The sequence below is a fragment of the Homarus americanus genome, unplaced genomic scaffold (genome assembly GCF_018991925.1).
Source record: "Homarus americanus isolate GMGI-L3 unplaced genomic scaffold, GMGI_Hamer_2.0 scaffold28309, whole genome shotgun sequence".
Classification (NCBI taxonomy): Eukaryota; Metazoa; Arthropoda; class Malacostraca; order Decapoda; family Nephropidae; genus Homarus; species Homarus americanus.
Window position 1 is genome coordinate 56,198 of NW_024731681.1, and position 12,234 is coordinate 68,431.

At 46.7% G+C, this 12,234-nt stretch overlaps 1 protein-coding gene across 1 annotated transcript; it reads right to left on the reverse strand.

Moving 5' to 3' along the window:
• Positions 1–295: 295 nt before the first annotated feature.
• Positions 296–2,137, reverse strand: LOC121867810. The gene is made up of 2 exons (XM_042367931.1): positions 2,109–2,137; positions 296–1,514 (listed from the first exon to the last, which is right to left on the reverse strand). Exons 1-2 carry the CDS (start codon positions 2,118–2,120, stop codon positions 1,209–1,211), a joined length of 318 nt encoding a protein of 105 aa, XP_042223865.1. The 5' UTR covers positions 2,121–2,137; the 3' UTR covers positions 296–1,208.
• Between the last annotated feature and the right edge of the window lie 10,097 nt (positions 2,138–12,234).

Genomic DNA, 12,234 nt, shown 5'->3' on the forward strand with positions numbered 1-12,234 from the left:
TTTTGACGTCTCTCTCTCTCTCTTACATAACTAGATACGTTTGTCTCTACTATCCTGTTAGGAAAAAAAATATTCTTTGAATCACTAATTATGTTGCCTCAGGACAGCTGCCCCTGGCCTGAGGGATGTGGAGGGCGAGGGAGGTTGCCTTTAACCTTTTCGCCAATGGTCGCTTTTAGCCGTGGGGATCAAGGAAGGTTGGGGAGGAGGAGGATTAGGCAGCGACTCTTCTGCACTTTGCCTTGCACAGGATGTAAGGTGCCCATAAACTGGCTTCCTTGATGGGCAAATCTGAAGAAAAAAAAATAGGCAGCGAGAAATGGGGGTGGAGAGTTGACGTAGGGGGAGTCAGATGGGTATAAATGGAAGAGGATGAGGAGGAGGCAGAAGGATGTGCGGGAAGGGGAGGAGGCAGGGAGGGTCACTGAGGGTGTGGTCGTAGATGGAGGTGTTGTAATAGAAGACTTGTCTAATTACCTTCTTGGCTAAAACTTCCTACGTTACATTTTCCCTGACAGAGGACGCCAGACCGCATCAGCCGGGTTTTGTAGGCGTCCTCTTAAAGGTTCATACGACCATTTTCTTCTGGGTATGTGGGAAGGCATTTACTTGACTCATTTCAGCTGAAACACAAGATGAAAGTCAAAATACCATCAAAGCTATACTTGCACTCTGCTGTAATTCGAGACACTCTTTTCTCCTGAGTTATTAGGAAAAGGGGTGCAAGAATCTTTCAGAATCTGGGTCCTGGACTGTAAAATATAATTAAATATTTAGATGCATTGTCTCGTATGTACCAGGAGGGAAATGCTAATCTACGATCCTTGGAGATTCGGGGACGTTACTACAGGCTGAGTGACTCACGAGACAACGCCCTTAGCGAGTATCAGGAGCTTGTGCTGCGGCAATGGCTGCCTCGTTATAGGCCTGACGAAGGCCTCCTTGGCTGCCGCCACCTCTGGAGTGTCCTGGACAGGCTTGGAGGTGAGGCAGTGACGGCTGGGGCTGCGGGGTGTCCTAGCGCCCCAGCCTGAGGGAGATTACTACCGGTGACACGGAAACCAAACTCATCTGCGACGTAATACTGTGTCTGGACATTCCCATCAGAGTCGATGTACTCGTATGAGCCTTGAACGTTGCCCTGGGCGTCGCGGGTCTCTGCACGCCCTATGTCACCTCCCGTGAACCCGAAGGTGTACTGACCGTACTCATCCAGCGCCTGGTACTGGGAATCGATGGGCACATGTGACAGGAGCGATGGTGGGGAAGGAGAGGGCCGCGGGGAACCCCAAGCTGGTCGCAGGATCGTGGTAGATGCCCTGCTGGACTCCAGGGAAGGTTGACTGCTGAGGCTGTGAGACAGGCTGCTGCACGCCCTGGTATGCTTCTTGATACTGCCCTGAAGGATAACCGGCGTACACTGCTGGGTAGCCTCCAAAGTAGGGGTCTTGGTAGGCCTGGTCTGGCAGCTGGGCACTCCCTAGGGCTGCCACGGTTGCCACCAGCACCACTGCCTGTTGGGTCAACCGTAGTGTTAGTATTCGTGAAAATGTGTCATAGCTGGCAGAATGAGTAAGAACTTTCGTTTGGCGAAATTTCCATAAGTTCGTCATCCTTAATAAAACCAGTTATTTATCCCTAAGCTGTCGAGCTAAGGCAATACAAGATGTTATCAATCAAAAGTCAAAACTGTTTTCCTGAACTGTGCAGTCATAAATTTTAAGCAACCAGATATTTCTTTTATTAGATAATGTAGTGATTGAAATGTATAAATTGTCTGTCAGTCAAATATAAACTAAACTCCCCCTGAAACTTCATTAGGATGTCACGGCTCATATGATCAGGAATCGAACTGTCAAAGGTTCGAACGGTAAATATTCCCCATAACTGAAGACGTGAAAAATTATTAATATTTATGTTATTTTTGGAGATTATATAGATACGTTCTTTCAGCTTTCAGTTACTATAGGGAATATTTATCTTAAGAATCTTTAAGAATCAGAGTCCAGGTCCTGACCTATCATGCCTTTCACAGTCTATCCAGTATACATGATAATTATTATTACCATCATCATGTGACAGACGTAAAGGTGTGGAGGAGAACTCACCAAACAGAACATAATGTCGTAGTAGAGAAGAGCCGTGTGACTAGAGGTCCTGCTTTCCTCCCGCCTTATATATGTACTGCATCATCACCGCCCAAGAGATAGCAAGGTCGTGCATGCAACTACACGCACACACTCAGACGCGCACCTCCCACCCCCCCGGGGCTCACTCAAAGCAACACCCATGGCATTTATTATTTTTTTCCTGGGTGAATTTCATCTTCAATTCCTATTCAATCTGCAATGTTAAATGTTCGTGGTCAATATACAATCATCAATCCTCCTTCAACTCATCATTTATCGATGGAATCCAACTACGGCGTTTTCAGTTCATGATATCGTCAAATTGAGTTGCTTAAAATTCACTCATATCAACTAGTCATTGTTTACGAGTTTCTTAAGGTGGCAACTAACTTAAAGGACTAAATATTAACTAGAAAAAATATAGCCAACTAAAACGTATATATATTATATTATGTTACATAAAATAAACCCATAACACCAAAAAAATTATGAGTGCTCTGAAAACAGTTCCAGGAAGAATAACTATGTCGAGGTTTTGTTGCTTTGTTTTCATTGTGTATGCAAGTCGAGGTTCTGTTAATACTTCCTGTTAGTGATTTATACGTTATGATCCCTTGTGAGTGAGTGTTGCTCTACCATGATCCTTACCTTCACACAATAGATAGTAGACAAGCAGGCAAACAGAGCTACGGGTAGACATTCTCTCTTCTCATTATCTTGGCAACATTCAGGGGTGTGTAGAGCTCCAGAGTTACACTCCCTCACCCCCACACCGTTGTACAGGAATGGGACAACTGGCCGCCTGCCATCTGGCCGCAGCCCAACTGGCCGCGAAACTCGCCGCAGGCCACTGCCGCCGCGGACTGGTGGTAAACTGCAAACGCCTAATTTTGCGCTCTCAAGGCAGCTCATAAACCCCCACCAGCGAACGATTGATTCGCGAATGATTAAAAACAAGTCAATTCTGAATTCAACATACAAAAAACAGTAAAACTATGTACTAAAAAATAAAAATAAAACTTAGATAATAGAACTGATTCTTATTCTGTATTTAGTCCTGAAGATGTAATATACGAAAGCGCTTGACACTTCGTATTTTCCTTTTCCTGGTGGTTAGGTTAGGTTAGGTTAGGTTAGAATTGCCCATAACTTTCATAGATTTTTGCAGTTGAATCTTGTTTTTTAATAAATAAAGACATTTCTTATTTTTTACCAACAATAATTTTACTAACAACATAACTTTTCATAGATTTTGCAGTTGAATCTTGTTTTTTTAATAAATAAAGACATTTTAGCATGCTTATTTTTACCAACAATAATTTTACTAACAACATAACTTTTCATAGATTTTTATATGTATCTTTTATTATTTTATTCCAATAAATACTTCATAAAATTTTAATCCTCTTTTTTTATCACACTTTCATCAATTTTGTCAACAAGTTCCATATGGCGGCCAGTCGGCCGCGGCGAGTTCCGCGGCCAGTTGGGCTGCAGCCAGATGGCGGCGGCCGTTGTCCTAGACCCCGTTGTACACCCTCCCGCGCCCACGTGGGGTCCATGGAACTTTATTGTGGCCAAGCCGTGTACTGTAATAGTAACTCACCAGGGACACACACACCCCTAACACACACACGGGTCTAGGACAACTGGCCGCCGCCATCTGGCCGCAGCCCAATTGGCCGCAGGAACTCCGCGGCCGATTGCCGCCATATGGAACTTTTGTTGACAACCCAACCTAACCTAACCTAACCTAACTAACCTAACCTAACCTAACCTAACCCTAACCTAACCTAACCTAACCTTTGAGAGCGCAAAAATAGGCGTTTGCAGTTTACCCCAGTCGCGGCGGCCAGTCGGCCCGGCAGTTTCCGCCGGCCAGTTGGGCTGCGGCCAGATGGCGGCAGATTGTCCCATTCCCACACACTAACACTCCACACACACACACACATAACACACACACACACACACACACGCACACACCTAACACACACACACACACACACACACGGGGGTCACCGGACTGTATGCAGATATTATGCAGATACTTGGATGCATAAATTCAGTGAGGTATCAAAATCCTGGACTGGATCCCACGTGATAGGAAAAGACCGATAACATGACCGACCACTGGACAGGGAGATTGAGCATTGGGTAACACTCGCCAACAAAAAGACAAAAAATATAACTAGCATTGAAACACCGGTAATGATAAAACAATTGTTTCTAAGATTTGTCCAAAGAACGACAACCATCTTCCCTCAGTAGCAGTTAACAGCGACATACAGTGAGGTGAACACGAACCTTTTCCTCCCCTTCAATATAAACACCAACTTTTCCTCCTCCAGTGTTCGTTCACCTGGCCCTCACTTATACTTATCTTGTGGCTGATTGTAGATGAAGTTGATCTACAATAATAACAAGAGTGACTCAGACATCATCAGTGAATTATTACACCATAGTAATAATATGTGTCAAAATCCAAAATGGTACGTACAGTATAATAGCTTCTGTTTGTCACATTTTGTATTTGCTTTGTGTAATATAGATATTTCCGACATGAAAAACTTAGTAACCATGAAATTAATTTACAAAAGCAAACTATACATAACATAATAATATACAGTAGTGATACGATGCTTTGAGGTTCCCATATCATCACCAGACGCTACATATACACCACGCTACAATATAACTGTCACCTCTGACCCGTAAGTTTAAACTCGATGTTCAAGAATTTCTTCTTTTATTTTGCGAAATATTTTGTTTGATATATTTCAAAACGAGAATAGTTTCCCAGAAGACTGTTTCTCTTGCTGTTTAATTTGGTGATTTTGCTGGTTAATTTATTTTTAAATTAAGGCGAGAGTTTCCTGGACACGAACGATCAACTTGTCCTGACTCCCGCCCGACTCGTGGTGACCATTGTTCACGAGACCTGCTTCTACACACACACAAACACACACACATACACGGTATTCATTCAAAATTCTTCATCTTCACCCCTACACTAATACGGTGGTCATGTCTATTTGTGTGGATCATAAGTTCGTCTGTAAAGAGTTATAAAGAAAAAACTGATGAGCCCAGGTGACCGGACGCTGGAGGAGGAAAAGCTGTTGTTTATTATGTATGTTAAAGAAGCTCACGTTCAGTTCACTATGTGTTGCTATTAACTCCTGCTGAAGGAAGATGGTCGTTCTACTACAGATTAATTGTGCAAAGAAGTTTTTCATCAGAACAGGTGTTGCAACTCTAGTTATATTTTTCGTTTTGTTGGTGAGCGTTTACCAAGAGGATAATGTTAAGGAGAGTAACAAAGATGGTGACACGTATAGTGAGGAGGCTGGTGAGCAGAGGAGAGGAGCACTTGTTTACCGTGGAGGATCAGGAAAGACAGGTGTGTCAGTAAATAGGTGTCGCTCCCTCTTCACCATCACTGGGGTGCCAGATGACAACACGCTTGTCGCTGCTCACCTGCTACAATATCCTACAGACAACAGCAGCTTGACGAGCAACAGGTGGACGCCGCTACACCCCGGAGGAACTCAACACCTGTCAGCGGCTGTCAAAGGGTGAGACACCTGCTGCAGAAGAGGTCGTCGTCGTCGGGATCTTCCACCGAGGACTACCAGTCTGGCGGCGCTGCTTCCTCTTAACCTTCAACACCACACTAACAAGAGTCAAGAGGATGACCACAGGAAGGAAGGTCAAACACCCATCCTCCGCCACACCAGTAGGATTGATGCCAACGGCGGAGTGCTGCCCTACGTGCCCTGTGCCATAGTGCCCTTTAACCACCCGCCCTCCGTCACCGCCTGCTTCGCTCACAGACTCAACAACAACAACTCCCTCTGGATCGCGTTTATGGGCGACTCAAAAATCAGGGCATTGTTTTATGAGTTTCTTCAGAGAACCGACAGTGAATGTCGGTTCCTGATCCACCTTCTGGTGAGTCACTGATTCTTCTGAATATTCTCACTGCCTGTTTCTATACAACTCTCTCTCTCTCTCTCTCTGACATATAAATATAAATATTAATAAAGACAAAGACTCATAGTTGTCATCTCTGGTGGCCGCAGAACACAACCACAGGCTACGAGGAGGTGAGGAGGACCACGTTTAAGCTACACACCGACATGGAGGCCGCCACACCTGTACACCCGCGCCTCCGTGTCTCCTTCAGGTCTGGCGGGAGTGTTTAATGATGTTGGGATGGTCCTCATGGTTACTGAGTCATGTTTCTTAAAGGTTATGTTTACACTGTGTATAAGCATTGTTTACATAAGTTTTCTTATGTGTTGGGTTTGTCCTACTTAACATCTTTTGTGATGTTTAATTATGTTGAAATTGTGTCACTGTTATGTTTTTTATTTAACTGCATGACCTCCACGACTAGCAGCTGTACTGTTAGTACTGCTTCTTCTGCTGTTCTCTATTGTCTGCTGTGAACCTCTTCCTGCAGCTGTTCTAAGAATAAGTCATTGATGATACTCCCAGTTGTACGAGTGGTAGCTGTTGCTGTTAACTGCTGTCACACTATTCCCTGCCTGACTGTCGCTGAGATTATGTCACCTGTTTCTGTTATTTCTCGAAGTTGATACTGTTATTATTTCTGCTGTATTAAGCGTTATTGTATTATCACCGTTGTTGGTGTTGGTGTCACAGCTACAGCCGTCAATAAAATTGGGTCACAGTTTCAGGATGTTCACGGGAAGCGCTTGCCGTCAGGTTCAGGATACCAGGAACTGAGACAACTAAGTCCGGTGGAGCCAGGGGGAGGACCCCCTCCCTCACATCCTTATAATGGGTAAAGACAACAACCGCCGACCTTACTTCCGCTGCAAGCAGTTAGTGAGCGAACCTTCGTCTACCGTAGACTTTAAAACCATGATATTATAAGGTAAACTCTTTTTGTAAGACCTGCAAGCAAGAGGCAGGCGAGCGCTCGTCTGGCGTAACTTCGGTTAACTGTGTGAATATGCAGGTGTGATAATATTGGCCAAGACTTCTGTTGTAAACATTAAACATATTTACCACACTATGTAGAATCACGATGGAGTATTTACTGTCTTATGTACTGTACAATAATGTACTGTACATATTTTATGCGAGAACAATTCTGGAGTTCACTCCGTGTATTAATATTAAACAAAACCTCATATAATCTAACGTAATTCACCGATCGGCATGAAACTTATCAGAAACTAAAAGGTATCTGAAAGTCGACTTAATGCTCTTAATGTTTATGTATATAGTATGTATATAATGAAATGAACCTTTTTTCTGTCATAGGTGTACAATTGTATACAAACTGTAGCGTCGTGGTTTGGTTATCATTATGTATCTTACCTTTGTTGACCTCTCAGTGAGGGCATATTGTCTCACACCCACCATAAGGTTGACCCTGCCTGAAGGTGCTCTTAAAGGGATGAAGTGTATAGGATACTTGTTCCTCAGGCTACACCCATGAATATAGAGAGTCAGTGTAGTACATCTGTCCTCAGGCAACACCAGGTATAACACAGATTGGTGGATGTTTAGAGTAAGATGAATGAGTGACAGGGTGTGATATACTCGTCCACTTCCTCAGGCTACACACCATGGATGTTGCAACATATGATGAGGAGTTACACACTCCGACGTGCTGGAGGAGTCATGAGATGCATCCAGCAGGTCGTACTCCTCCTACACCAGGTCAGTAAAGGCCTTGTGGATGTTCCCTCGCCTCCCTCTTCTTTACCAATACTTGCTAATGTCTTTTTCCGTCAATTCACTTTTTGCTCGATCTTGAATTAATCAATTCACAATGTCCTTCATACATTCATAGTTTCTCAATATTTTAATTTTTTCTTTTGATTTTCTCTCGTCTTAAACATTAGAATTATAACAGGTTGAAACACAACTGGTACTGTACTATACATCTCCTCCTTTCTTCCAGTTAACCAATTTAGGTGTTTATGAATTTCATCTTATTAACTATAAACTTGTTTGTGTTTTAGCAAATCATTCAGGATACGGTTGTACAACTACAACTGCCTCATTGGATTAGTCACACACTGTCTTAGGGAGTTTCGACTTAGGAATTGCCTGGAAGGCCGACTCCAGTGTATTGGTGTGTGGTACCCCGCCACGGTAACCACAGACACAAAGTTCAGTGAAAATTATTTTAATTTCAGATAGCTCAGAGGACGCGGGTGCTGGTGGTGTCTCAGGGTCGCTACAGGGAGCACAGCTTTATTGGAGGGCTATATAATATGAGGTCAATGTTTGGTGATGCGCCCATCGACTGGAGCGAGATGTTGTTCAGTATCTCCGTCAGTATGAAGACCACCACCTTTCTCCCAGCCCGCCCCACGTCCTCCTACCTCTCCAACACCCATCACTGGGTCTCGCCAGCAACACCCCTCCGTCCCCCAGGGTCCAGCACCCAACACTCATGAGACCACAAACTACCAGGACCATCAGAGACCATCCTGGACCCCAGAGAGACGGGTGAGGTGGAGTGTGGTGGTGGGACACTGGTCTGCCGCGCTCAGCCCAACCTGGCGGGGATCCAGTGAGTGTGAGAACTGTACCGTCGAGGGGCTGGTGGAGAGAGCTCCCGTGTACACCAGTGAACATCTCAGGTGTACAGACAATCCAGCACGTAGGAGAGGACGCGCTGGCTGACCAAATCCTATGTTGTTTAACCTTATGTGTAATTCTATCATGCAGCCACACACAAAGTGTTTATTTGTCACTGAAGAGGTAGTTAGATCTTAGTCATAGCCTCACTCTGTACTGCCTGCCGCCGCTAATGACTCACATTGAAGCAGATAAAGAGTAACAAATGTTATCACCATTCCAAAGAAATTATTTTTACTTTCATACAAGTATAGAAATGTATTGCAAAAACTTAGGAGGAAGTTAATAAACTTTGGGAGAAACAAACTTTTATCATATCATCATTATTATTATTATTCAGTGGTGTCAGGTACCCTTTACTCACCTTTAAGCAACACTCGTCATAAAAATAATTGATTCAATTCAAATTATGACGCTTATATACAATAATAACTAAGGTATGTTACTATTAGGATATCGGAACGCTTTTTGTTAACAGTACGATATAAAGAGTGCATGATAGTCTATTAACATCAGAATTTTGGAACACTATTTACTGCCAAATGAAACCGTCAATATTACAATATATCAGGACTTACAAACAGATTTTGGGCTTGAAGAATAACAGAGAAGCGTCATATTCGTGTGTGTGTGTGATAATATTAGTAATAATAGTAGTAGTAATATTAATTAACGGTTTATGAAATAATATGTCACCTAAAAGGCTGAAAATATATAACACGCAGAGATAATAAATGTTATATAATTGTGGAGTGGGTCACTTGGTTGATAAATAATATACAAGTGATATAAATTGAGATTGGCAGAGAATAAACACTCAGTGAGGTGAACGATGACCCTCCTTCACGGACCAATATGGAATACAACTTTTCCTCTGACGTTGAGACGGTGTATGCCTGCGAGATGTGTGAGTCTTTGACGGCGTGATTTGGTTGTGTGAATATGAGGATGAAAGGCTGTGAGTGGGAGAGACTCTGAAGATGGAAAGTTGCATGGCATGAGATAAGGATGTGGTGACGTGAGGTATGAGGGCATGAAGTTAAGTGAGAATATGAGGTCATGTGAGACTATTAGTCTGTGTGAGGCTATAAAGTTATGAGATTATGGGGTCATATGAAGATATGAGTTTGTGTAATGGTGTGAGGTTGTGTGGCGATGCAAAGTTCTTTCAGGAGGTAGAGGTCTAAGGTGCGTGTGGCATTTTGTAAGAGTGTGAGGTAATTTATAAACATAATATTTTGTTAGAAAGTGAGAAACAAGATGTATGGCCGTGTGGGGCTGATGTGAGGTGTGAGGATGGTGAGGCTGGTGTGAGAAGGTGTGAGGCTGGTGTGAGGGTGTGAGGCTGGTGTGAAGGTGTGAGGGTGTGAGTGTGTGAGGTGTGGGGTGTGAGGGGCTGGGTGTGGGGGTGTGAGATCTGGGTGTGGGGTGTGGGGGCTGGTGAGGCTGGTGTGAGGGGTGTGAGGCTGGTGTGAGGTGTGAGGCTGGTGTGAAGGTGTGAGGTGTGAATGTGAGAGTGTGAGGGTGTGGGGCTGGTGTGAGGGTGTGGGGCTGGTGTGGGGTGTGGGGGGTGTGGGGCTGGTGAGGCTGGTGTGAGAAGTGTGGGGCTGGTGAGGGCTGGTGTGGGGTGTGAGGCTGGTGAGGCTGGTGCTTGAGGTGTGAGCTGGTGAGGGCTGGTGTGAGGCTAGTGAGCTGGTGTGAGGGTGTGGGGCTGGTGTGAAGGTGTGAGGTGTGGTGTGTGAGAGTGTGAGGGGTGTGAGGCTGGTGTGAGGTGTGAGCTGGTGTGAGGGTGTGAGGGTGTGAGGCTGGTGAGGGCTGGTGTGAGGGTGTGTGAGGCTGGTGGGGCTGGTGTGGGGTGTGGGCTGGTGAGGCTGGTGTGAGGTGTGAGGCTGGTGAGGCTGGTGTGGTGTGAGGCCTGGTGAGGGCTGGTGTGAGGGTGTGGGGCTGGTGAGGCTGGTGTGAGGGTGTGAGGCTGGTGAGGCTGGTGTGAGGGGTGTGAGGCTGGTGAGGCTGGTGTGTGAGGTGTGAGGCTGGTGAGGCTGGTGTGAGGGGTGTGAGGCTGGTGAGGCTGGTGTAGGAGCTGGTGAGGCTGGGCGGGGCTGGTGTGTGAGTCATGCCGAGGTGTGTGTGGTGTGAGGCTGGTGAGGTTGGTGTGAGGTGTGAGTGTGCGAGTGGCCAGGGGTGTGAGGGCTGGTGAGGGTTGGTGTGAGGCTGGTGAGGTTGGTGTGGGGTGTGAGGCTGGTGTGAGAGTGTGGTGTGTGGTGTGAGGGTGTGGGGCTGGTGAGGTTGGTGTGAGGGTGTGAGGCTGGTGAGGTTGGTGTGAGGGTGTGTGAGGCTGGTGTGAGAGTGTGAGTGTGCAGGAGTGTGTGAGGTGTGAGGCTGGTGTGGGGTTGGTGTGAGGGTGTGGTGTGCGAGTGTGAGGTGTGAGGCTGGTGAGGTTGGTGTGAGGGTGTGTGAGGATGGTGTGAGAGTGGTGTGCAGGTGGCAGGGGGTGTGAGGGTGTGAGGCTGGTGTGAGAGTGTGGTGTGCGAGGTGTGGGGGTGTGGGGCTGGTGGGGTTGGTGTGAGGTGTGGGGCTGGTGTGAGGTGTGAGTGCGAGTGTGAGGGGTGTGGGGACTGGTGGGGTTGGTGTGTGAGGGTGTGTGAGGCTGGTGGGGGCTGGTGTGAGGGTGTGAGGCTGGTGTGAGAGTGTGAGTGTGTGAGTGTGAGGCTGGTGTGGAGTGTGGGGCTGGTGTGGTGGTGAAAGCCTGGTATGGGGCTGGTGAGGCTGGTGTGTGGTGTGTGAAAGTGTGAGGGTGTGAGGCTGGTGTGAGGGTGTGTGGGGAGGCTGGTGAGGTTGGTGTGAGGCTGTGAGGATGTGGGGCTGGTGTGAGAGTGTGTGAGGATGTGAGGTGTGGGTGTGCGAGAGTGTGAGGGTGAGGGTGTGTGAAGGGCTGGTGTGAGAATGTGGGGTGTGGGGCTGGTGTGAGAGTGTGAGGATGTGAGGCTGGTGTGAGGAGTGTGAGGATGTGAGGGTGTGAGTGTGTGAGAGGTGTGAGGGTGTGAGGGCTGGTGTGAGGTTGTGAGGGGTGTAAGGCTGGTGTGAGGTGTGAGGGGTGTGAGGCTGGTGTGAGAATGAGAGGATGTGAGGCTGGTGTGACGGTGTGAGGGGGTGTGAGGGGTGTCAGAGTGTGGGGGTGTGGGGCTGGTGTGACGGTGTGTGGGGTGTGAGCTGGTGTGAGTGTGAGGGTGTGAAGCTGGTGTGAGGTGTGAGGGTGTGGGGGCTGGTGTGAAGGTGTGAGGTGTGAGGCTGGTGTGAGGTGTGTGAGGATGTGAGGCTGGTGTGAGGTGTGAGGGGTGTGAGGCTGGTGTGAGGGTGTGAGGGGTGTGAGGCTTGTGTGAGGTGTGAGGGTGTGGGGGCTGGTATGAGAGTGTGAGGGATGTGAGGCTGGTGTGACGGTGTGAGGGTGTGGGGCTGGTGTGAGTGTGAGGGTGTGAGA